The sequence below is a fragment of the Micromesistius poutassou genome (genome assembly GCF_964030765.1).
Source record: "Micromesistius poutassou genome assembly, chromosome: 7".
Classification (NCBI taxonomy): domain Eukaryota; kingdom Metazoa; phylum Chordata; class Actinopteri; order Gadiformes; family Gadidae; genus Micromesistius; species Micromesistius poutassou.
Genome location: NC_140277.1, coordinates 759,287 through 785,276, shown reverse-complemented (window position 1 = coordinate 785,276; position 25,990 = coordinate 759,287). Strand labels below are relative to the sequence as shown.

Here is a 25,990-nt window from a genome sequence, read left to right as displayed (position 1 = left end):
GTATCCACAAAGTTGTGTTCCATTACCAGATCTCTGGAGACCTCTGACAACACGTCCATCGGTCTGTCTTTCTGATGTATTTATCTTGGTATCAACTGTTTATCTCAAAGACATGGTTGCATTGCTTGTGTTGTTAAGTATAAATTGTTTCACTAGAATAAACGTATTTCAACAAGATTGCAGTACATCTTCAATAGGTTTCAATATGTATCTTCAATACCTCAGTCAAGTCAACCATTTATCACACGATTCTATGAAGTAAACCAACAATATTAAGTTTTCTGGTGGAAACCATAGGCCCTGTCTGACCATCGATTCATTCATCCATCCCATGATCAATCCATTGAGCCATGCATTCTTTCATCTATCTCTTCATTCACCCTTCCACCCATTCATCCATCCATCCGTTGATTCATGCATTCATTCATCTATCCATTCATCTATCCGTTGATCCACCCAACCATCCATTTTCTTTCAAAGGTTCTAGCCAAGTTGAATAAAATCCCAGTTACATAAGGATCTCCCTCTCACACACACACACACACACACACACACACACACACACACACACACACACATATACATGCCCGCACACACACACCTGTCAAATGGACAGGCTTTTTAAACCTATTGTCAATAATCGTTAGTTTTTAACTTCTAGTGTTTAATGTGCTGAGGAGTAAATGGTAAATCAATGTCTAATCTTCAATTATAATAAAAGGTATTCTTTGTTTATGGTCATTGTCATGTGTCAAGGTAATACTTAAGTTAATGTGAGTGGGTTCAGCTTTCAGGAGCTTTCATCTTATTCAGATTAGAATGAATGACATTAAAAATAATTGTGTTGTCGGCCTACTCAGCTAAAGCTATTTGCCGCAGGCAAATACAATCTTCAAACACCAACATCATTACTAGCAGTATTTAACAGCAATCAACAAAATAAACGTACTGTAGCCTTTACATGACAAACAACCAGGGTGAGTGGTTGCCATAAACCTAGGTTAGAAATCCTATATGTAACACGTCTGCATAATATTTCCCAGCGCAATGTTGTTGTTTTTTTTGCATTTCCCCTGACAACAAATATAGTAAATTCGAATTTACTCATACTACTGATTTTCAAAGATTAGTTTAAACGTTATTTCCGTGCTTTAATTCAGATTAACAGGGAACTGTTGCTTCACGTTGTTTCATTGATGGTAGGCCTACTTGGCATTATTACTTATTTACTTATATTATTAACATGTAAACATATAATGGCTCAGGTTTTTGTCTCTCCAGTATTTCCACCCCTTGCATCACACATATATAATGTCAGGGGCGACGGATCCTGCCACCGCACATCGGTGTTTACCTCCTTCTTTGTGTCACGTCTCAAGTCACATTCTTGCAGATTCATAAATAATTAACCTTGATGAGTTTCATCCATCGTGAAAACTAATGGAGTTTGTGTCAAATGATGACATGCACGTTATGGAGTCTTTCATTTATGCAAAACGATGGGAGTAGGAATCAGGAATTCAAACTGCTGTCCTGAAAGGGGCGGTGTGTGTGTGTGTGTGTGTGTGTGTGTGTGTGTGTGTGTGTGTGTGTGTGTGTGTGTGTGTGTGTGGGGGGGGGGGTCATGCCCCAAGCGATTTGGACTGAACTGAGTCCAGGAGCAAAATCTGTTTATCTGCAAATTTGGGCATTAGAGCTTCGCTAATTATTATTATTAGTATTGAAACTGACACTGTGATGTAATTTGTTGAGCTATTGACACACAACTTTGCACACTTAATATAGGGGGTGGCCTAGGGGGGCTGACTCATTCGCTGTACAAAAGAAAACAAATCCATGCGGACCTTATGGGTCCAAGAGGCAAAAAGGCTCAGCATGTAAAAAAAGCCCTATGTACCAAGTTTCCGAAATCTGGAAATCCTTGATCTAGAGATAGGTACTATGTGAATACCTAAATATAGGAAATGTCTGACGGCTGACATTTAATAATGGAGCCTGTCAGCCCTGATAAATTACATGAAGAACAGATCAGGTGCCTTGAAGGATCAGGCTGATCCAGTTAAATTGTTTGTTATTGGTTTTGATTTAACTAACTATACAGCTGCGATGGGCAGTAGCATGGGCGTAATTTCCACTGGGGACGGGGGGGACATGTCCCCTCCTCTTTTCAAAATCCCGTTTGTGTCCCCCCAACTTTTTTAACCGCAAAAATCGTGCTTAATACGCTAATGTTTGGCCAGCCATCAGATTCTGGCTGAGAATGTGAATTGAGCTGCTGATTGTAAGGCCCTGATAAAATTGCCACGGACGAGTAGTGGGCACGGACAGCCTGCCTACATGGTTCTATAGTACATTTTGGCGTCTGTGGACTCGGAGTCTCGGACGTGTTCCACCACACATGCACACTTGAAAAATTGCTCACTGAATGAAGAGGCTTCGCGGGGTTTTTCCTAAAAATGAAACGCATTTAATGTATTTCTTTGGAGAGGGGATGAAAAGAAGGAAAGGACATGTGAGGTGGTTGATTAGTGGCTGTAAAACAGCATGATTTTTCTATTAACCTATGTAACTTGAAAACGAGTCCACCTTAAACCGCAGCAAGTATCCGTCAACAATGTATGAAAAGCAGAGTCTCTCTCGCTGCTAGTGTGCTTTAAAGTTAGACTCACACACCACAGGCTCAATAGGATAACTCGACTCTGCTTTCATATCAGAGATCTGATGAGGTGGAGGTGCGGCAGGTGCCTATGGAAGAAAGGGAGGGCGAGGCAGGGAGAAGCAGCACTGAGTTGCAGGTATGTTATATGTGCTGTATAAAGGATTATTGATTTTGGCTTCTTGATAATGAGAGGAAGGAGTTAACATGATAAGAATTAAAAATAAAATAATAATACAACCAATGTGATTTAAATATGGCTCTGGCTTTCCCATCAGCATTGTTGTATACCTTGTTTGTATCAACTGCTTTCATATCAGAGATCAGATGAGGTTTCAGATCAGATCTGTTTTCATATTTACCGTAGTCCCTAAATGTATGTAGAAATGCAGGAAATTGTATTAAAATTGCTATTTCTTTTTCTGGGCGAGTACCCACAGACCCCCCCGTATTTTTGTGCCCCCCCCCCCCCCCCCCCCCCCCCACTTCCAAAAACCAAGTTACGCCCTTGGGCAGTAGGCTCCGTCGGTTTAATTGAGCGGACGCTCCACATTGATTGGGCTCTATCGCGAGGACACCTCCTGTCCTCTCCAGTCATCACCTGCCTCAAATCTCGCTCGTCTGTGTTGACGTCAAGGGCAGAGTCAGCTCAGTGTCAACAGAGCAGCAGCCGTTCACTCCACTGACCCCTCCTGAGATCCAGAACACGTCAACATGCCGACAACACATCTGGGAAATGCTCTGATACTAGGTGAGTGCCACATGTTATAGCCTTTTGGATTGCGTTTTAAGAAAGGGATGAAAGCATAGACATAAATAATAAATGTCACAGATCAACTGTTTCTTCTAGTTTCAATGGATTCAATGGATTTTCAATGGATTAAAAACATTTGCTATCATCTTATTGAATTCTCTCACTTTGAATTCTGCCTTTCATTCTCATTTATCTATTTTACTATTCAACAGGGGGGCCTTTTTTGTATGTGAATGTATGTGATCGCCTCTAACTTAGTTGTAAAATCAATCAAAGTGGTTGACAAGATAAAAGAGATGCTAATTTCTAATGGGAAGTACCTCATTTCATCAATGCACAAAAAACTGAATTGATTCTAGAAATTCTATATATTCTAGTATTCTAATTGTAGAAAGTGCACATTTCCCCACTGTGGGACTAATAAAGGATTATCTTATCTTAAATACAAATTATTTTGACAGTGGTTTGTGAACTTTGCATGACTGGTTTGCAGGAGCTGTGATCCATCATGTTGCGACCACGGGGCTGCTCTCTAGACCCCGCGACTGCTTGAGGTCGGTAGATGCCTGCATCTCTGATCTGTGCGGAAACATGGAACATGCAGCTGCTATTGGCTCACGGTGTGGTGATGGCGGTAAATATCACACTCACCACCATCGTTCACATGGTGTTGAGTGTTTTATCTATCTCTCAAATGCCCAGCATAACACAGGTTGATTCTGAACAGTCTGAGTCTTAGGACATGCAGTCATAAATAAGGCTAATAACTAAATAAATAAATAATTAGAGAATGAACCCAAATTGTGCTATAGTGATATAGAAGTATATGTTGTGCGTATTAGTGTGTTGTTGTTTTTCCTCGGTTGTCATTATTGGCGACACAACAATGATCACATTTTCTCAGACGGATAAGGAACTGAATTGAGTTTGGCAGCTAGCAATATGGTCAAGAAATAGCCTGGAGCGGTAGCATGATTGTAACTGGTGAGAAGCTTCACCTCCCTATTACTGACAGCTTGAGCACACAGAAATACCATAATTAAACACACACTTATGTGGATACAGGCCTTCAGAACATTTGTATTCAAAGATGTGTACAAAGTCGTAATGTACAATACAACTGTGTGTGTCTTTTTGTTTGTGCGTGTGTGTGTGTGTGTGTGTGTGTGTGTGTGTGTCTGAGTCTGTTGCCTGCAGGTGTGCATGCATGTGTGCGTCTGTGTGTGTTGCCTGCAGGTGTGCGTACGTGCATGTGTGTGTGGTTGGGTTAATCATCAAAAGGTTTTGCTTGATTAGAGGAAAATCCTGTTTTTCTACTTCCCTGTTTATTCTGCGCTCCATTCCCGGACAAAGGGTGTCAAATAAAAGGCTTGGAGGCCTGTAACATGAGCGTGAGGGCCATGCTGGAGCAGTTCCCTTCTCTGCAGCAGTGTCTGTGTGTCTGGGTGGAGGAGGTGGAGGAGGTGGAGCCCTGTCGCTCTCTGCAAGCACTCACAACACAATGTCACCAGAAACCAGGTGCAGTGTTCTCAGCATCCTTGTTCCCCATAATCTCTCAAACAGCCTGAATGGCCCGCTTATTTACCCAGATCCAGGTCATTGCTAATCGTGGTTGCCCCGTTCTCTGGGGCATCGCAAGGGTTTGAATTAAATGCATTCGAAGCGATGGCTTTGATGGCTGTCTGATGGTGGAGCAGTGGAGATGTGATGCTGAGCTACTCAGCTCACTATTAGGCCACTTTAATACAGCCGACATCTGTCTGTATACATTTCACACCAGTTGATGCTGCATCTATTTTACATAACCACTCAACTCTTCTACATCAGTACATATTAGGCATAAATATTCTTATTTCACATTTTTATATACCATGTACAGTATTCTATTTAGTTTCCAGCTATTATTATAATATTTTTATTTGATTCAAATAATTTCATGTCCAGAATTGTATTTTGTTTGTAGCTATTATTATTACATCTGTATTTCATTCTAATTATTTCATGTCCAGTTTGTGTTTCTCTTGTATTTTTTATTTTTATATTGCATTGTTGAGGAGCTTAAAAGCTGCACGTGGACGCAAGGGGTTTACGGACGCATTAAGGTGGATTTATACTACGCCGTAAAGTGCTGTACGTAGACACGAAGAGCCCTCTCCATCGACGGAGAGCCTGTCGGAGACCCTCTCAGTAGCTCAACGTGCGCATCCAATATTTTTTTAACTATCTGTCGAGGCAACGGAGTCGGACGGAGACGGCAAGGGCTGTGGTTGGTCCTCTAACAAAATCATTTCCGGAATCACTTTTCCCGGTTTGACTTTGCACCTTATTTACTTTGTACATTGTTTACTTTGCACATTAAGGACTAATAAAACACCAAATAAGATTTTAAAAGCTTTGGAAGTTTATTTTCAACACTATTTACATGGTTAATAGTCAGCATATAAGATCGATCGGGCGGCAAATTGCATTGCGTGTCCGACATTCCGACGGAGAACTGCGAATGCTCGAGGGTTCTCCGTAGTTTCGCAGTCGGATTTCGGATTACGGATACGGAGTAGTATACTTTCACCTTTACGTCCTTGCGGACCCTTCTTGCGTCCACCACAAGGGCCTGACGTGCGCCTCCCAAAAATTGTAACCTTGCGTCGAGGTCGGCGCAGCAGCAAGGGCTGAGATTGGTCGACTCACGAAAACCCGACGCAGAACCAAAGCAGGTTCACAACTGCGTGGAAGCGACTGCGTGGAAGCGACGGCGTGGTCCCTGCGTTGCGTCGACGTGGAACCATAACTGAGCCTTGAGACTCAATCATTTCATTGCCAGCGACTGCTGCTGTTATTGTTGTGCATTTGACAAATGAACCATCTTGAACTTTGAATCTTGATCTTTCTCCTGTGTGTGTATTAGCTCCGCGGAAGAGAAGCACACCTGAGGACATGGACTGGAAAGCCAGCGATTTATTCAGTGTTGGTAATTATCGTCTTCTTGTCTTCTTCCTGATTTAGTTGGAACAGCTCAACGGAGCACTTTGTTATTGGATTCTTTGTTATTGATCAATACAGAGAAAATGTTTTCCGTATCATTATGTAACAACAACACTGCTGATCCAGACTACTGATTATTCATTTTAATTATAAGGGTTATAAAGTGATCTCAAGTGATCTCAACACGCACCTTGAGCTAAACCAATACACACTCAAACAACTTACAGTTTGTGTCATGAAGAAAGACCAAGGGAGGAATGGACCAGGTGCAATTAAAAGGTTGGCGTGGGTAGACCTAGCGGTCATTTAGGGTGGCAACAGTCCATAGTGGGCGCCATGCCAATCACAAATGTTTTGAAAATGAATATGGACAGCAAGGCGCCCCTATGGATACATAATAAAAACGGCGCCCTAGCCGCCCACAGCAATTCAAATTAAATTGAGAAATTAATTAAATAATAAAATTGGCACACCCTCAAGTGTCCTACAGGGCCGTTATTTGTTCCTAGTCCGTCCCGGTCTGACTCGACGGACCACAATGAAATGAACAGAAAAGGATGTTCTTTAACCGTATTAATAGATTTGAATATATTTAAACGAGTAACACCATTATAATGTTAAACGTATATACAAGTCATGCATTGGGCATTTTAGAAAGGGTGTGGTAGAAGACATGGGAGAGAGGAGTCTGCCCCGGTGTCCCGTTCACCCTGTGCCGGGTGTGGGCTGGGAACAAGCTCCTGTGCTCCTATGCACTGATTACAGTCACTGTGTGTGTGTGTGTGTGTGTGTGTGTGTGTGTGTGTGTGTGTGTGTGTGTGTGTGTGTGTTTGTGTGTGTCCGTTGGGGGTGGATGTTGGCTTATAAGGAGGGGCGACGAGTGCTGAGCTCTCCTTGGGCACCGAAAAGGCTTTCGGGCCGGCCCTGACCATCCCTGTCCCCACGACAACAACGACGACGACGACGACAACAACAACAACAACAGCATCAAGTGGTGTCCATTCTCCCGCTGTGTCAGCGTACGGCGGCGGCGGCGGCGGCGGCGGCGGCGGGTCCTGCCTGGAGAGGATAGGGCTGTGTCTCGCCGACCGAGTGTGCAACCAGAACCTGGGGACGCTGCTGGAGGCGTGCGGTGCCGAGCAGTGCGACCGCACGCGCTGTCGGGACGCGTCGCGGCGGTTCTACGGGGGGCTGCCGGCGGCCGTGGCCATGCCGCTGGTGATGTGTCACTGCGGGCCGGGGGAGCAGGACTGCCAGCGCCTGGCCGCCAGGCTGCACAGCGGCACGTGCAGCGGTGACATCTGGAGCTGTCAGGAAGGGGTTGGCCACTGCTTGAGGGAGAAGAGCTGCAGGTGTGCATGAATATGCAGGCTGTGTGTGTTTGTGTGTGTGTGTGTGTGTGTGTGCGTCCGTGCGTGTGTGGGCTCGCTTTGCTCTCTAGCCAGCTGTGTTTCTCCTTCTTTGCTCTCTGTTTTGCTCTCTGTCTCTTCAATGCACACCCGTTCTCTTTCTCTCGCCCTTCTGCTCTGCGGCTGGTTTTGCCGCGCTCTTCATCTCTCTCACACACACTTTCTCTCAATCAGTCTTTCTCTCTATCTCTCTCTCTCCTGCCATCTGTGTGTCTCGTTTTTGTATTTTTTCTCAGTGTCTCTACCACTCTTTCTCTGTCTTATTTGCTCTAATTATCTGTCATTCTTTCTCTCTCTCTCTTGATCTGTCACTCTAACGTTCTCTCCCTCTCTTCTGTCTCACTTTCATTCCCTCCGACCTCTGCCTTGCTCCCACTTTCTACGGCTCTTCTCTCTTTGTCTCACTTTCTCTCACTTTTTTTCGTCAACTATCTATCTCCTCTTCTGCAAGTCTGAATGAGCGAAAATATAGGATACATTTGAATATAAGAATATATACTGTATATATGTATATAATGTGACATGTCATTGTCTACGTCTATCCCAATCAGTCAATGTTGGTAAGGTACTGTTATACTGCTTTTTAAAAAAATTTAATAGCAGAGCTTTTGTCCCCGATTCACACGAAATTCAAGCTCCACGTGCAAAGCAAGTGAACGATTTTTTACCATGGATTAAAAAATACAAATCATTCAGTGAGGCAATGTAATGAATAACGCCATGTATATTTCCCTACTAGAAGCCTTATCTTAATTAGCATGAGGTCTTCTTGAATTACATTCTCGTCCCCCCCCTCCCTCATTGTCCCTGCTCCTCTCCACAAACCAGCCAATTAAGATGAAATGGGATCCCATACACCAAAAAAGAAATGTCCTTATGCAATACCATTAACATCTCTGTGAGAGCAGCAGCACTTGTCTGCACATAATGGAGTCAGCATTGTCTCGGCAGTAATTGGGGGAAAAAAAAACAAAAAAACAATTTCAATTTCAAGTGCTGAGCATGCTAAACAGCACTGAGCATGCTAAACAGCCCTCTTACCCCTATACCCTTGTTGTTGTTGTTTCGTTTTTTTGTTGCATCCAAACAAACAGACAGCGCTTGAAAAGCTTTACATCCAAATGCTGGCATGCGGAGAGCGCGCCGTGCGGGGAATATGACGATGCAAATGAGGAGTGCGTTTGGCTGATGGACCCAGCGCTCCTCCTCAGCGGAGACGCTGAATGCAGAACGGCATTCCTCGCATTAATGGGCACGCCACTTCAGTACCCGTGTACCTGCACAGGCTTGAACTCCGGCGAGAGGCAGAGATGCGACACAGCTAGTAGTGTACTCCACAATCGTTCAAGCTTCGGTGAGTGTGCTCACGTCTCCAGGGGTGTGATTCGTTGTGATTCGTAGCTGAGGGACCGCCGGTCACGTGATTCTACTTTACACGTTTTGTTTGATGTATTATATATAGCGGGACCCTGGCCAACATTAGTGGATTCTCACAAAACCTTCGATACTGGGGAATCAAAATCTGATGGCCACACGTGGGTGACTGGTAAGGCAATTATACATGATCAAATTATTTATAATGGTTCTATATGGAGTACAACTATATACAATGATTATCGTGTGTATTTTTTTGTCTATTCAGGCCACCTCCTGTACGGTCTGATATACTTGGTGCTCATTGTAATCGTCATCTTAGTGACCATAGGGATTCTGTGTAAATCTGGGTAAGTATGAACTTCAAAATGAAGTGTGATTGTAATATCCAACACTATAGTCATTATATATTAAAACGGGTGGCGTAAATCAAGCGATCTGATTGGTTCCCAACTGTTGTATATTGAGCGTATACACACAGCTATGAGGCCCGTTCAGTTTACAGAGTTCAGTATCACCCCGCGCCTAACTTGAACTGTTGTTTATTTATATATAAAAGCAATACCATAGTTCACTGAAGCCTAAAAATATGTCGATTGATGGAGAGGGTGGAAATGTTGTAAAGCAATAGGCACACGGTGAGTGAACTGCTCGATAGGCTAAATTGCCGGCGAACCAAGCTACCGTCTCTAGCCTTCTCTCTGAAGGACGCTACAGTGTGTTGCATAGCAACCGCCGCACACTTTGCAGGCAGCCAGGAGACTACTTTTTTGTATTCGTTAAAAAAAATATTTTTCGACTTTCTCGTTTTTTCAAAATTGAGGGTGCCTATGACTTTCATTTCGCCATACTTACGTAACTGTTTTCTAAAAGCAATAGATCACTTCAGTCAGTGAATGCTCATTATACCACAGTTAAGGGGGTCGCCGTCCCTCCTCCGCTGCGCGTCGGGACGGACAATGCCCCTTAACGGTGGTATAATGAGGACATTCCACAGCCTGTCGTGATCTATTGCTTAAATATGATTCATTTTTTTCTCCAGTGTGCTGAGGAAAACAGGCCAAACCCAGTTTCACCCCCTGGGGAAACCAACATGTGTGGTTATTCTCTGACAAACGAAACCAAGGTTTCTCTGTAATGAGACGGGGAAGAATATAAGGCTTTCCTCGGTAGGGGGGCTCCACAGGCCGAATGGTACATGTGCTCCATGTAGTTACATTAGTAAACTAGTCATTTATTTACTGGTATTTGTTTTGCTGTTGCTGTACATTAAGGAACCCTTTCCGTAAAGGGACTATGGGGGTATTCATGTTGGTATTTCTCCCCCTTTCATGTCCATGCTTCCTTGTTTTCTTGTTTTTGGTTTTGTATTTGTAGCAGGATATGATTGATGTTATTGATTAGGTAGGGCAGTTTTGATTGATTTGCTGCTTGAAAAAATGACAACATTTATGTATTGTATTGTATTGATGTATTTTAAATGATAAAAAAAACACTTTACCACTTTCACGTTACCAAATGGCAAAACATCAGCGGCATGGCATCCAACGCCCACATAATATCCATATATTTAATATTTGTGTGCAAGTATTTCACAGGACATACTGGCATTACATGCATTGATACCGCCCATCTCCTGGCATTAATGCTAGGTATCAAAGAGAGGTCTAATAATGAGTGCAAGCAGTAGCTTGATCTGGCAGAGAGGCGGTAGAATATGTTGGAGAAGGCTCAAGGAGATGCTAGGGTGGCACGCAAAGAAAGAAAGCTCCTATTGCTTCTGAATCCTCCACAGAAGTGAATCGTCCTGCGTTACTATCTGATGATTGCACTCCTAGTGTTGGATGCTTTGAATGTTTTGAATCTGCATTCAAGATTGGCAGCTTATAAGGGGCAAACCAGTGACGCAAATGATCCTGTCAGGTATTTTGTCTTCTAAGAACTGTACAGCAAAATGTCATGGATGTAATGTTCAAACACAAAATTACAGACATTTGGATAAGTATCTGCTTCAATTGCCAACATACATTCCCTTCTGGGCTTTCAGACCTTAAGTTAATTGTGTTTTGCCTCCCATGTTAGTGATTGCAGTCCATGAACGACATCACTTGCTATCCAGTGCACTGAATGAATGATAAAATGAATGAATGATAAAATGCAAGTAATATATCATTATCTCTCTCTCTCTCTCTCTCTCTCTCTCTCTCTCTCTCTCTCTCTCTCTCTATAGATATAAATAGATAGATATAGATATAAATACATATATTTCCAAATCAGGAATCTTTGGCAATGGTAAGTGAGCTCAGGGGGTTGGGATTTGAGGCATCATTATCAATGTGTGTGGGTGTGGGTGTGTTACTTTGTTGTCCTCAACAGCCAATGTATTTGATAAAACCAAAATAAGGTAAAAATAAATATCTAAATCAGACATCTTTGGCCATGTCAATTGAGCTGGGCGAGACCCAAATCGTTCTCATTCTGTGTGACTGCCACCGACCTCGTCTCTGCTTTTAGGCTGCCCAGTTACTGCCTTATCTACTGGCTGCTTCACCAGCAGATGGCAAACGGGACATAGAGATAACCAGCAACACTAGCAGCTGAAGTGCCTAGGATTGCTTCTCCCAGGCTGTGATTCACAGCTGCGATCCTCTTGCTTGCGCGACCCTGGAGTTTGTCTTGCGGTTGAGCGAGTGACAGATGAAGTCCCCCGCCGCAATCACTTTGGAGAGGTCCACTCCCTGAAATAGATAATACAAAGCAATAATAATATTGGTTGACGTCATCGGCATCATCACCATCACTGTCCTCATCCTCATCATCACCATTCACCGCCATCTTCACAATCATCACCACTACCATCCCCATATTCATCCTCATCTCATCATTAAACTTTTTTTTTTAAAATTTGTAATTCCCATTAATTCATTTTAATAAACCACAAACCGCTGATGTTAAGTATAGTATAAGAGCATAAGAGTAGCACATTTCTAGTTTACACAACTAGTTTACCCAAAAATTAAATATCTTGAATGTGTAGTAAGTGAGTCCAACCAGAAGGGAGAGCACTTGGAGCACAAAATATGTGGGCTAATCTGTGACTTCATTGGTTTCCAAAAAAATATCGGGACGATATCGAAAGGACTTTCAATCAAAGTATCTCCATAATCAACTATCCAAATAACGACCAGATGACAATGTCACTATTGGCAATCACAAAGGCACGCTGAATAACATCACTTCAAAATCTTAACGCTTTGAAAAACCCACCAAGTGACAGTGACGGGGACACTCACCGTCCGAATGCCCATGCCGTGAAGCATGTACAGCACGTCCTCCGTTGACACGTTGCCAGACGAACCCTGGGCGTACGGGCACCCTCCCAGGCCTGCTACCGCAGAGTCCACCACAGAGACCCCCATCTGGGACCAACGTACAAGAGAGACATTCAGCACCCCTGAGCAAGGGCTTCCACTCCCCCCACCCCCCCGCCGCAGGTAACCCCCCCCAGAACAATGGTCCTTGGTTCTGCTTTATTTGTTGGGTTTGGTGCCCCGTACCCACTTGCCAGGTCCGTGTGGTCATGTTTTACATCTGTTGAGGAGAACTGTGGGCTTATGTCTCGGGGAAGATTGAGTAGGCACACAGATACGGCTGACTCATCCTGTTTTTGGTGTCATATAAACCGCCAGTGGCGTGTAATTATGGCCTTGTTCATAGTGAGGCATTATGACCGCTATGAAGAGTATGCTTCATGCACTCCTAACGTTCCTTGTAACTCGTGTTTGTACAGCACTGCTCTCTGCCCTGAACCAGAATGGGGATTTGCTTATACTTACCAGTGTGTACAGGGACTTTTTGTTCCTTAGTAGGCCTTAGAAACAGACTAACCAGTAACCGCTAAAGGAGGGGTATATGGGCTTATTCCGCTGTGTCGTTCATATGAGATTGGGCAATATTGAGTCATTCTCAATATTGAGAAAACTAGAATCAGTTGGAACACTTAACCTGCACAGTGTAACGTCTTCGCTGACGCCATCAGCTCGGTTATATTTGAAATGACGTAGCGTCTAATAACAATAAAAGTCATCTACCGCTGCGAACCGCACAGCCTTAAAAGGACGAAGCCCTTCACATCACTTCCTCCCCGGCGTATAGTGCCCGATGAACCGCCATTGTTGTCAACAGACCAAAGAATCCCTGGTTAGCTTGAGCCCTGGGAGGATTGCTCTCATACTACAGTATATCTCATCACTTGGAACAGAAGTCATGGCATCTCGGGTTTAAACTTAAACAAGACTCGTGCATCGCTCAACAACAGCCCCACATTGCTTCCCCTATGACCACGGCTGTCTTCTTCTTCTTCTTCTAAACACCACCAGCAGATTAAGAACCCCTGCCCCCCCCCCCCCCCCCGCCAAAAAAGAACTCCAGAGCAAAGTCCTTGAGTCGTGAGATCAAAGCGGCGGGATGCGTTCCACATGCCTGGGGAACTGTCGTGAGAATATCACATAGAAGATGTGCTGCCCGACCCACCGCGGCCGAGCCAGATGCCAGGACCTCAACCCCCAGCCCCCGCCCCCCCCCTCGCCAGACCCCCACAGTGAGGCCTCATTAACACCCCGTTCCCCTCCGCGGTCAGCGGGTCACGCTCCTCGTTATCGTAGGGAGACAGCCCCCCCCGCGCCCCCCATGGGGATCCTCTGGGTCAACAGCATTAGTAATGAAAATCTCTTGCTCCTCCATGCAACAATGTTCCTAATTGCCCCTCTTTCTGGCATGTAAATCCCGGGACAAGGCCCCCCCCCCCCCCCCGTTTCTGTTTCGGGGGTCCTCCTCAGGAGTCGGGTTGTAGTAATGGCTGTTTGTGTTGGCAGGGAGCGAGCGGGGAGGCGGTGCAGGCTGGTGGTGGTGGTAGTAGTAGTAGTCGTACTCGTGGTAACGGCAGCAGCTCCGCTCTTTCCCACAGAGTTTCCAGACCTTGAGAAACCCCAGCCAGCGCAGCAGGATATTCAACCGGGGCAGACTTCATTTTGTTGTTGTATAAACAAGGATTTGTAATCTACCATGGCAATCCCACTCACTTTTTTTCTGTGAGGGGGGTGGTGTGTGTGTGTGTGTGTGTGGAGGCGGGGGGGGGGGGGGGGGGGGGGGGGGCTGCAGAACCAGTGTAAGGCCACAGGGGATCCACAGGAACAAAAGGCCCGGAGAACAAGGCTCCCGTTCAGCAGCCCCGCGCTGGTTCTGTGGACGCTAATCAAACAGGAACTGGTGGTCAGAGGGCTCTGTCCCGCCAGCGTTTGGATTGCTGCGTACCGCGAAGTTAGCAGCAGTCTTGGTTGTGTAGGGGTGGAAAATGCACAGTGCATTCCTGGGTTTAATACAAACCCTGTTTTCATTATTCAGGTGGTTAAGCAGCTTCCCGATACATTACACTCGCAGTGTACAATTTTTTGGGTTTTGCAACTGCGTCATAACAACTGTGTGTGTGTGTGTGTGTGTGTGTGTGTGTGTGTGTGTGTGTGTGTGTGTGAGCGAGAGAGTGTGCGAGCGAGAGAGAGAGAGGAGGTTGAAAGACCTGGGAAAAAAGGAAACATAGTACATGTTTATTGAAGCCTGCAAACTGTGGCTCTATGGCTGTGAATAGGAGGATAAATGGGTTTCACAGGTGAGATCCACAGCTGATAAGCACATCACATGGGAAGGTATTTAGACCAACAGATAAACAAGTCTGTCATCAAGCACCAATCTGTTGCGCATATTAATGCGGTGGAAGTTGGAACGAAGAAAAACATAAAGTAGATGAATACGATTTCAGTGTGCAAACTCTAGCACAAAAATGAACTAGATAACTAACTAACTTACTAGCAGTCTCACCAATTAGCTAACTACCCGCCAGCGAACCAACCAAGCAACCAATCGGGGAGAGGAAAGCCTAGTTTTGGTGATGCCTCCTAGTGCGAGTCCCTTTGGATCAACATGTCTGCTAAATGACTAGAGGTGTGTTCACCTGGGACGCGTTAAGACACCTTGTGCGACCCGCTCAATTATTTTCGTCTGGGGAACGTTGTCTGTAGGGAGAGAGGGGGGAGGGGCCATGCAAACGACCATGTGGCGCGTATCCTTGGAGGGGAACTCACTTTGAACATGAAATTGTTCCAGCTTCGACCCGGCTAGCCGCACGACATAAAGCAACAACCAATACATTTGCAGTACAGTCCAAAAAGACAGTTCGAAGCGTTGGCTGTTTGGGTGTGTGTTTTAAACTTGCCATTCTGGAGAACACAACGCCTAACCTAATGACACGTACGGTGTCTTAACGTGGTGCAAGTGAACGCACCTTCAATTGGAAATAGGAATAACCAACCACACAGTTTATTACAACTGTCATGGGTTACTTTGAAGAGCATGCCTTCAGCTTGGCCCTCTGTAGAAGTCCGTTACTATCACACATCACATTATTGGCAAGTTTTTTGAAAGAGACTTCAAGCTTTTTGAAAGATTGGTTTCCATAATATAATCAAATGCTACTGAGAATCTGCTAAGCTGTCTACATTATAATGTGTGTTGGTTTTAACAGACAAACGGTGATAAAGTAGTCTGACAAGGTTTTAGTCAATCGCTGACAAGAATCCAATTTAAAATTTGACTAAAGAGGTCAGACCTGTTTTTACCTTTCATCTAATATTCGTCAAATAGCTTAACCCCCTCTTTACCCCACTGTGAGGTAATACTATCTTGTAAACCGTTCAATGTATCAAACAGCCAACCCTACAAAATATGAGCTGTTGGCAAAACAAAGCTCGTTCTACTGGCTGGTGAGCAGTTCTTGACAGTTCACCAAGTAACAGGGATGCTGAGATGAATACCTTGGGCTGCCAGGCCTGTGAAATATAAGCACATACATTCTCATTGTGTGACCTGCCAGGACTATTTTTTCTTTTTCTTTTTTTTCTCGGTTAACAAAGCCCCGTCGACCTGCTGAAAAAAAGAAGAAAGACGGTACAAAGACCATGGAATGTCTTTATCAGGAACAAAGGAGTTGAGTCAGAAAGAGAGAGAGAGAGAGAGAGAGAGAGAGAGAGAGAGAGAGAGAGAGCGAGAGAGAGAGAGAGAGCGATGGGGGAGTTCATTTCTTCTCCCAGTTGGTGGTGGACTTGGACGACTGGCACACTGTAGTCATGAAAAGCTTTAATAAAAGTCTTTCATTTCCAGCAAAATGTTTGCGTTAATTATCCCTGGCAGACATTTGTTTCTGTGGCTTTGGGAGGGCGTAGGGGGGCTGTGGGAGGTGGGTTAAATCCAATCGAAACGCGATCCACAGAGATGTCTCGCTGTCTCTCACAATTGATCCCCTTTTTTCTTTTTTTCAGGGCCGTCCGCCAGTGAAACACACAGTCAGTGAAACACACTAGGTGGACGTGTCTCACAGCACACCTCAGTACACACAATCCCTTCACAGCCCGCAAAAAGCATCCACTGAGGAGTACACAGCGAAGCCTAATGCAACCGTTTCTGTGTAAAATATTAGTCAAATATAACTATTTTACTTTTTTTCTTTCTTTGTTTTAACTAATGTATTTTAGGTTGCCTATTGACTACTGGCCGGGGACTACAGCTGGAAATTAGCCAAATAGGCTAAAGCTGCTCCTTTAACTGTACAGTTAATCAAAGAGAACTGTCCACAAAACTATAAACAAATAAACTAAACTAAACTAAACTACTAAACTAAACTAAAATGTATAAATTACAAATACAAAAGTACATTCAAACCTTGTCGCACCCACACTGGTGATTCGGAGCACACTCGACAAGGACTTGAGTTACTTCGTGGTTGTCGCTGCGAGAGACTAGATCAACACAAACATACACACACACACACACACCAAACACACACACCCCTCACCCCTACTACCACAGCTTTGGAGTTGCAGAGTTGCAGATGAATCATGTGTTCACTTCAGTAGTGGGAAAATGAAAGGATGATCTCCCCCTCCCCCAACGTCACCCCCCCACCCCCCCCCCCCCCCCAGCCTAACTCACCCCCCAGGGCTCCTCTATCCGTCCACCTTGCAACCTCGCTCGCTTTTGTCCAACAGACACTGAATAGGTGAGCCTTTGTGTTTGCTCCCACCCCAACCCCCCCAACCCCCACCCCCCACCCCTCACAAGCGGTGACCCACCCAGTGCTCTCAAAGAGAATCCCTCTCCTCTGAACGCAGGGAGCCCCCCCCCACCCCCCCCCCCCCCGACCAAGAAGTGACGGGAGAGTCGAGAAAAACAAACAGTAAAAATAAATATCTGAATGATGCATTCGATAGGCTCACAGAAAGAGAGCTGCACAGAAAGAGAGCTGCACAGAAAGAGGGGTGCTCTTCTGATGCAGGCTGATAAGGACGCTGTGAGTGAGTTAACGCAGCGAAGGCGGCGACAGCGCATCATGAAAGACGAGTATGTGTGTCTTGGTTTGACGGGCAGGCCCACTGGAAATATCTTATGCTCATTCAAATTCTGGGATTTCTTCTGTGGCTTGGTTTTGAGTCATCTTCCTTTGTGAAGAGGCTCGGATCGTGTTACTTAATGCTTTGTCCATGTTGATTGATGGTCTCTCTCTCTCTCTCTCTCTCTCTCTATCCATCTCTCTCTCTCTCTCTCTCTCTCTCTCTCTCTCTCTCTCGCTCTCTTGTGGTCCATTGTAATCTACACATTTGTTTTGAAGCAAACAGTACCTTCTCAGTACAACAACACTGAACACATTCATAATGAGGTGTTGGGTTACACAGCAGACGATAAGCACAATAACACCGGGACAGTGTCATATTGTTCGCTACGTCCGTTTTGGCTCATTGCCATAAATATGAACCAACAATAACTAAAAACGAAGCAGAGATTGTGCTTTTTAGTTGTTTTTTAAGTATTAGAAAAAAGGGTGTTTGTTTTTACTAGAGATTGTGCTTTTTAGTTGTTTTTTAAATATTAGAAAAAAGTTTTTTTTTACTACCATCCAATATGGCTAATGTATAGAACATTTTAAAAGTAAGAATGTTATATTGCTAACTGAAGTTAATACATCCTCTTCAAAGGAGTTTGACGAAAATGTTTGTAAAACGAACAAATCGGTTGCCATGACCTTAGCCAGACCTTTGCTCATGCGTCTCTTTCAAACACCTCGCTAAATTACGGGTTGTCATCCATCAAAGAGAGTTAACTAGAATCCGGTCGCGGACAAAGATAAGCTTGAGCGTCTTTGTTTTCCTTCCTGTCGATACAGGTCTTTAGCGAGGTCAGTCCTCATTTACATGTAGAAATTGAACATCAAGTACCGAGGTAATCATTTTCAGCTCGCCTAGGAAACAAACGCTGCATGACATTGGCCTTGTAATATAGTAACCAATCACTTCATTCAGACGCAGTAAACCTCAGAGTAAATGACATAATTACATGATCGGTAGAAATTATAGTTAGAATGGAAAATACACAAAAGATAAGGGCCTTTTCTTTACGCTGTACATGAAACATGAAGTCTTTAAGAGGACTGGCTAGAGAGCGGCATTACACGTGTTCACCTGGCCCGCTCTACATCGGCTGTTGTAGTTAATAACGTTAAAGAGAAAATCGCATTAGCTCCTCGAGTCCAACATCTGGATGAGATGTCTCCTCAAAGCAACCAGGGGAGTGATGCTAATGGATGCAAGCCGCATGTTGTCAGAACATATTCCTGGGGCATTTTTGTGGTTTGGACAATATGTATGTGCACAGTATGAGAAATGATGGGATGGGGGGGGGGGGAAAGTTCCCAAAACAATCCTGCATAGAGAGACAGACAGAGATTAAAGGTAGAAAAAGAGAAATGACCACAACATTTGTTTTTGTCAAGAATATCGTGCATCACCATTATCTTTCCCAAAAGTTCCTTGAGGCCCTCTCCACTTTCAGCTGGACCCAGAACAATGGGCCCTCTTCATCTCCAGATCCATCACGGCACAAGCCAGGACTGAGGAAATCTACATCATACTTCACATCGATGTGTTCCCTTTCTCTTAGGAAAAACAACCCGTCCACCTCAATCCTCTCCTAGCCTCCTTGATTTCTCCCCTGCTCCTTTCTCCTTCTTCCTCCCTGAGTAAGACAGATACATCTCCTTCATCTCGCCACAGAGCTTGACTCCCCTTCCTCGTCTTCTCCTTGTACCTTCAACCCCCACCCTCCCCCCCCCAATGCACCACCATACCCGAAGTCTCCTGATGTGCAATGTCTTCTCTCCCACACTCTGGTTTTGTGTTCTTACAAACTCTTTCCCCATGTCGGGGTCAGCATGCGTCCCTTCCCCTCTCCCGACATATCCCCACCGCGACCGTCCGTTGGTCGGACCTAACCAGCACCTCTGTAGTACCAAAAAGGGTGATGGTAAAGTAAAATACTTGTTGATCTTGTCCACATTCTAAAACACTGCCTTAGACTGATGTCCCCTTGTAAGTTCCCTCATATTTTTCACCTATTTAACAAATTGCCTCTTATTCAAAATACATCTAAACATATTTTAGATGTAAAACACATAAAAAATATTTTATTTTAGTAAGGTCTCCTTGGATGTGGCGACAACCTGAAGAATGTGGCCCAGCCACTCAATTAGACATAAGACACCAGACCTCTACCCACCATCGTATAAAACCTGCACCATGCTAACACACGTCCCTTCGGTGCCAAGGCTCAGTGTAAAGGCTCAGTTATGGTTCCACGTAGACGCAACGCAATGACCCCCGCAGACGCTTCAACAAAGTCGTGAACCTGTTTTGGTCCTGCGTCGGGTTTTAGTGAGCGGACCAATCACAGCCCTTGCTGCTGCGTCGCCTCGACGCAAGGTTACAATTTTTGGGAGGCGCACGTCAGGCCCTCGCGGTGGACGCAAGGAGGGTCCGCAAGGACGTAACGGCTCTGTAAACCCCGTTGCAATGCGTCGTCGTGTAACCATAACTAAGCCTTTAGTCTACTCGACACAGAGCCCTCTGGCCAGGCCGTTCACGGCAGCGGGCCGACTTTCAGCCATTGCCTGAGCATGGCAGCGTGCGCGCGGCTTTCTCACCTGCAACGCGGTGAGGATGTTGGCGAGTGCCTGGCCGTAGGTGTCGTGGCAGTGGACGGCCAGAGCGCTGCACGGCACCTCCTGCATCACGCTACGGAGCATCTTGGCCATGGAGCCCGGCGTCCCCACCCCGACGGTGTCCCCCAGGGAGACCTCGTAGCAGCCCAGCTCGTACAGCCTCTTTGCCACCTGTGAAGTCATCAGGCGTTTTTATGCATTTTTTGAGACACATGGCATTCATGGGTGGGGTGGTAAAGGTGAGGGGAGCTTGCTCAAGTCTCAGGTAGACTGAGACTGCGGAGTTGGGGTTTAAACCCAGAACCTTTTGGGCCCCAGGAGTCAAACAACCGTTAACCACTGGAGTCAAGGCTTCCCTGGCCATGAATAAGCAGAAACACAAGACAGATACACAAATATACACAATATTCGAAAACTCCAGGAATAGTTGCTGTGAAATCTTTGAGCAGACACTTTCATTCAAAGCAACATAGATACGATATGTATTCACGGATCTATATATGCATGACATAGGGGATTGAATGCGGTACCTTTCAGCAGGGAGACACCCTAGGAACCCTTATTTTGGCACCCTGTTTAATTTAGGAACCCAGGGAAATCAAGGTATAACACCTAATCACAAGGCCTTTGAAACATGAAAGATGGTTGGGGAAATGATAATGACTGAATGATTGGGTCGTTATGAACAGATGCAACCTGTTTAATCAGCCAATTGCATGGTGGGAAAAACAATGGAAAAAACAATCAATGTTCCTCTGTACGTTTAGAAAAAAGGCTATACTGTTATTATAAATATATATATATATATATATATATATATATATATATATATATATATATATATATATATATGCATTCTGTATCTTTCTCCCTTTGTATTTATAATCACTATTTTTATCTCACATGTACAGGAGAGTTTGTCGAGTACAGTCAGTGGCGTAAGATAAGCCATACTGTGGGAAGCAGTGATGATGATGATGAAAATAATTATTAGTAGTATAATAAATATTATTACTTAATATACATTTTACTTTGGAAGAAGATAACTGCATTTTGTTATTAAACATTCCCTTCTACACTATGCGTGTGGAAATGCCTATGCAGACAATAAAGGTTCCTCTCTATTAAACCATATTATGGCTATACATTGGGAGACAAAGTACTGAATATCTTACCTCTGTAACTTTTGAAGGGTCGATCTGTCCCTCATGAGGGCATCCGAGTGCACAGGAAACATATCTGAAGAAGATTCATAATTTGAATTTAAAATAAAGTTTAGTTAAACAGAAACACAATCAGTTGAAACAGACGTTTCTAGAAACATCGAATTCTGTAAACATAAAGGCCATAACACCACATGTTAGAATACCTAACACAGCTAGAATACCTGTGGTTTCCCATGCAGTCCTAGTGTATTACAGAGATTGGGAATCAGCTATCATCAAATGCATGTGCATGACTTGAGGGTCATGTATAAATGGTGTGTACAGACATTCTTTATTTTATAAGTAGCCTGACCTTAAAGAAAAATAAGAAAAATCCAAAATAAAGTGTCAATATTGTTACGGCAGTGGCTGGTGGCTTTTTGGTATGTGACGATATTCTATACCTTCCCAAACGAAGGTCTTGATATGTTCTCTTCGACGTACATGTGTGTTTGTGGTTTACCAAGGCATATAATAGCTTGGTGCACATCTGGAACGTAGTGGAACGGACCTATTACTGCTGAATCGTGTAAGTACTCCCTTGCATAACGGATTATATTTTTCTTCATTTGGAGATAAATATAACATTTTGTGTTTTTTTTCGTTGCTGTTAGATCCTAAAGTCGGTATCAAATCCGATATGCGGTTTTGCTCCTTGTAAAGGGGGACATTGTACACCGTCTCGAATACGAACCCGCGCACTGGGATTTGCCGGTCTTTGGCGGCGTTAATGACTTCCTCGAACCTCAGCATGCTCTCATCAATGGAGCAGTTGATGTTTTTCCTACTGAACGTCTCGGAGGCCGACCCGAACACCGCTACTTCGGTAGCACCCGCCGCAAGCTGAAATAATAACAAGAACACGCTAAAACCGAGAAAAAACGTCTTCACAGGTATTAAAGATGTCAAGCGACGTCAACAAGTCACGAAAACATCACATAAAGCGCTGAATGATAGCACTCACCGCGTTTTGGAAGCCGTGCATGTTGGGCGTCAAAACAGGATAGCGAACGTTGGGCGACTTTCGGATGCCTTGCAGAACGTCCGTGTGGTCGGCCATCTGAGAACATATGGTGGAAAGAAAAATCAGTTGGGCCTCGTAAAGCTTAACCTTATGGGAGAACAAAATGCAGCCTTTTTCTAGTCACGTGCAATGAAACAGCAATCTGCGACTAACAGTGCCGGTGATGCTTTACAAATACACATAAAAGTCTCTGTTTTCTCATTCAAAACCTCTACGCGTTAAACAAGGTGTGTTGCTAAAAGAGCTGCATTTGGCCCCCAGTAGAATGCTCTTAAAATGGACGCTGCATAAATCACTCAGCGCTGTCTGAGCGCTTGTGAGGATTTATTACCTGGGGTACCCACTTTGAAGACACAAAGCTGGTGGCCTCGATCACAGACAGCCCCGTCTCTGAAAGCCTGTCTATCAGCTGGACTTTGACCTCCGTCGGAACAATCTCCTGTGCAGAATCAAGTTGAAACATTGATTTTATGGACATGATCTCATACGAGGTTGGAACTAACACAAGACAAGAAGAGACAGCTATGTGTCTCTTATTTTTTCTTCACACATTTGTAAATCACAGTGATTTACTGGACTCAGCTGCTGAATCTTAAAAATACATATATTTTTATGCACATATAAATTGCTGAAATTTAAGTCCCTCATCGTGTCAGATTTTCAGACTGTGATGAACTGGAAAAAAAGGTAAAGAGTTGCAAGTACTTGGTGCCAAAGCTAAAGCATCAGAAAGCTATCTAGGGAACCTGTGTCATGTTTTCTGTTGAATTTAAGGCGTACATTTGAAGCATACGATATTTTAAAGAAAATGTGAAACACATGCTGATCATGTACAAAAAGCTTGCATGTTCTATAAAATATCCAGATTTACAAGAATGGAGATCATACACCACATGATGTTGGCCTACTAACGGAAAAGTTTCCTATATGCACGGAACAGATTTTTTCTTTTAAATATCATCTAATTATTAAACTGTTCGGACTGATATAAGAGCATACCTTTTCATTTTGAAGCCCATCTCTTGGCCCAACCTCGACAATTTTAACAAACTCTGGGTACTCCTGCGCTTCAAGACTCTGGAAAGATATCAAAGGAAATGCCTGTTTATAGTGGGGCATGGGGTGAATTGGGGAATATATTGTATTATAAATAACTCATGGTCTAATTCTTCTTTAGTGTGCCAAGCATGAACAACTCCTCCAGCCCAGCTCCAGAAACACAGAGGACTCAGATGTGTGATAGCATTCAGATGTAAATCCTGGAGATACTTTGGAGATGAATGTCTGGCCTTGAGTTTCAAATTGTTCACCAATAGTAATTGTGCACTTTGAAATGTGGAGAAAAGGTAAAGACAATGACACACAAGAAACATATTGGCTTATATATATGAACAAACTCTTTGTGTTTCTTGAGTAGGCCTATGTCAATTCACACAAATACATAGGGTTGAGTTACAGAGAGCAGCTATAACGGTCCCGGTGGTAGAAATGTGTAGCATCTAGCAGTGAGTGGATCTTTCTAAGGCTGTTTTTCCCTTCGGGGCTACTGTAGAAACATGGAGGAGCAACCGTGCTCAGAAGGGCGCTCTGTGAAGGCTCATTCTAAGGTAACAGAAAAACGATTCTTATTTTCAAAAGAATGTACACTGATTAAAACATACTTATGAAAATTATATTCAATCTTCCAAGTCTCTTCGGCTAGATGCAACTAAATTCTATACACTACACCTTTAACAGTGCCAAGTTGTAGCCTACATTTCAACATACATGCAAGAGATTTTATGTCAATCATGAAAACAGAATAACATGGATACAACATTTTTCTTTTTATCTAGCGCCACTCCCTCGTCTGAAGATGGGTTTATCATCTCTAAAAGATGACAATGCAACATCTACATTTCGCATCCAGGCAAGCTCCGTTTAAAACGCACTACACGATCACATGTTTCCGCGTCCCCACCTCCCACCCTCCCGCTGGGAGAGGGTGGGGGTGGGAGAGGGTGGGGGTGGGAGGGGGGGCGCAAACATGTGAACCTGTAGGGCTCCCTCCCTTCACGGGCTCGACGTGCAAGAAGGAGGCAGGCAAAAACAAACCAGACACAACAAAGATGCGCACCTTCTCTTGAACGAGCCACCGCTTCAGCCACGGGTAGTCCCGGGCGAGTTGCTCGTGGCTCAGACAGTGTTTCACCGTCGTGGGTACGTTGCCCATCCGGACGGCTGCCTTAACACAGCATCCGCGTCGTCGTCGTTGCTGTGTTTTAGCGTGACAACTTGGCTCGGTAGCAGGTAAAAACACGTCGTCTCACGATGCCGCCTCGGTGTCAGTGTGTGTCTCCCCTTTATCAAATATTTGGTGCAGCGATCGATATGCTAATGCATGCACGCAGGACGGCCGGGGATGACGGCGAGGCTGGGCTAAGATGCTTGAGTGGATTACATCAGGAGGGAGTCGTGTCGGATGCAGTACACCGTAAATAATGATTCAGCAGTTGCCATGGCAGCAGCATCACAGGCAGAGAGAGAGAGAGAGAGAGCGAGAACGGGCAGAGAGCGAGGGGGCAGAGAGAGAGAGAGAGAGAGAGAAAGGGCAGAGAGAGAGAGGGGGCATAGAGAGAGAGTGAGGAGAGGGCAGAGAGAAAGAGAGAGAGAGAGGGCAGAGAGAGAGAGAAACTGTTGGATACAACAGTAGTCGTTGGAGGTGTTTTGTCTACGCTCCACAGAGAGTGCTGCTACAAAAAAAAAGATTTACTCAGACCAATCACTTTGGGTGTCGAACCCAATGCCTGCAGCACAGCACAGCACAGCACACTCTATACAAGCCTTTACAGTCACTAGGATTTGTTGCCCCCCGCCTACTTATTCAATGTCAGTCTACCTTCCTGTTGGGAGTCAAGGCGGTGGGGGGAACACGCTGCACTGATTGATCTCTTGTGACCTGAACAGCTGAACAGTTTCCATTGCCAGACGCGCCGCTGCTGCCAATATCAACTGCAGCGTGTAATAAAATCCCTTGTTAAGCCAGGGCAAACTGTACCACAGAGAGGCTCATTCTTCTTAGCACAGATGTTAACAATAGAACGGGCTTAATGAAGGCCTCGCACTAAGGCTCCTCTCCTCCTCCGTGATAGACCGTCCACTGATGGGAACCCAATGGTGGCTGCTCTGATTCTGGATCAGCGCTGAGAACGACTCTCTCGTGACCGCAAGACTAACGTCGGTTGTGTCGGTTGATGCACAGTAATTCAATGTTTATTTATTGACGTGTCTCATTCTGTGTTTGTTTTTTAATACAATGTTTGTGGATGTGTCTGTGTGCGCTGGTTATCAACTTGTTGAACTTTCTGCCATCTTTCTTGTTTTTTTTAGCCAAGCTTTATATCTTATAATCTGTTAATCGGTTATTTGGTTATATCTGCCAGAGTATCCACCCTTGTTTTTTTTTTCATTCAGCAGAAACTCACTGGTTTAATTTATTTTACATTTCT

At 44.5% G+C, this 25,990-nt stretch overlaps 2 protein-coding genes across 2 annotated transcripts; one reads left to right on the top strand and one right to left on the bottom strand.

Annotated features, from left to right (window-relative positions):
- Window positions 1-5,726: 5,726 nt before the first annotated feature.
- gfral (GDNF family receptor alpha like) lies at window positions 5,727-11,178 on the top strand. Its single transcript, XM_084470927.1, has 6 exons — window positions 5,727-6,378; window positions 7,261-7,744; window positions 8,896-9,155; window positions 9,264-9,347; window positions 9,444-9,525; window positions 10,218-11,178. The coding sequence occupies exons 1-6, from the start codon at window positions 6,345-6,347 to the stop codon at window positions 10,285-10,287; spliced, it is 1,014 nt and encodes a 337-aa protein (XP_084327053.1). The 5' UTR covers window positions 5,727-6,344; the 3' UTR covers window positions 10,288-11,178.
- Window positions 11,179-11,808: 630 nt separating this feature from the next.
- hmgcll1 (3-hydroxymethyl-3-methylglutaryl-CoA lyase like 1) lies at window positions 11,809-24,714 on the bottom strand (the record flags this gene model as incomplete). Its single annotated transcript, XM_084470095.1, has 9 exons — window positions 11,809-11,913; window positions 12,469-12,594; window positions 20,256-20,444; window positions 21,449-21,512; window positions 22,173-22,321; window positions 22,443-22,538; window positions 22,834-22,941; window positions 23,502-23,579; window positions 24,619-24,714. 9 exons carry the CDS (start codon window positions 24,712-24,714, stop codon window positions 11,809-11,811), a joined length of 1,011 nt encoding a protein of 336 aa, XP_084326221.1.
- Between the last annotated feature and the right edge of the window lie 1,276 nt (window positions 24,715-25,990).

What these genes read in the sequence shown, in the direction of transcription:
- gfral (XM_084470927.1), top strand. Translation starts at nt 6,345, where the DNA reads ATGGACTGGAAAGCCAGCGATTTATTCAGTGTTG. An exon ending in CAGCGATTTATTCAGTGTTG is followed by an intron (nt 6,379 to 7,260) that starts GTAATTATCGTC and finishes TTGGCTTATAAG; the next exon opens with GAGGGGCGACGAGTGCTGAG. An exon ending in CCACAATCGTTCAAGCTTCG is followed by an intron (nt 9,156 to 9,263) that starts GTGAGTGTGCTC and finishes TATTATATATAG; the next exon opens with CGGGACCCTGGCCAACATTA.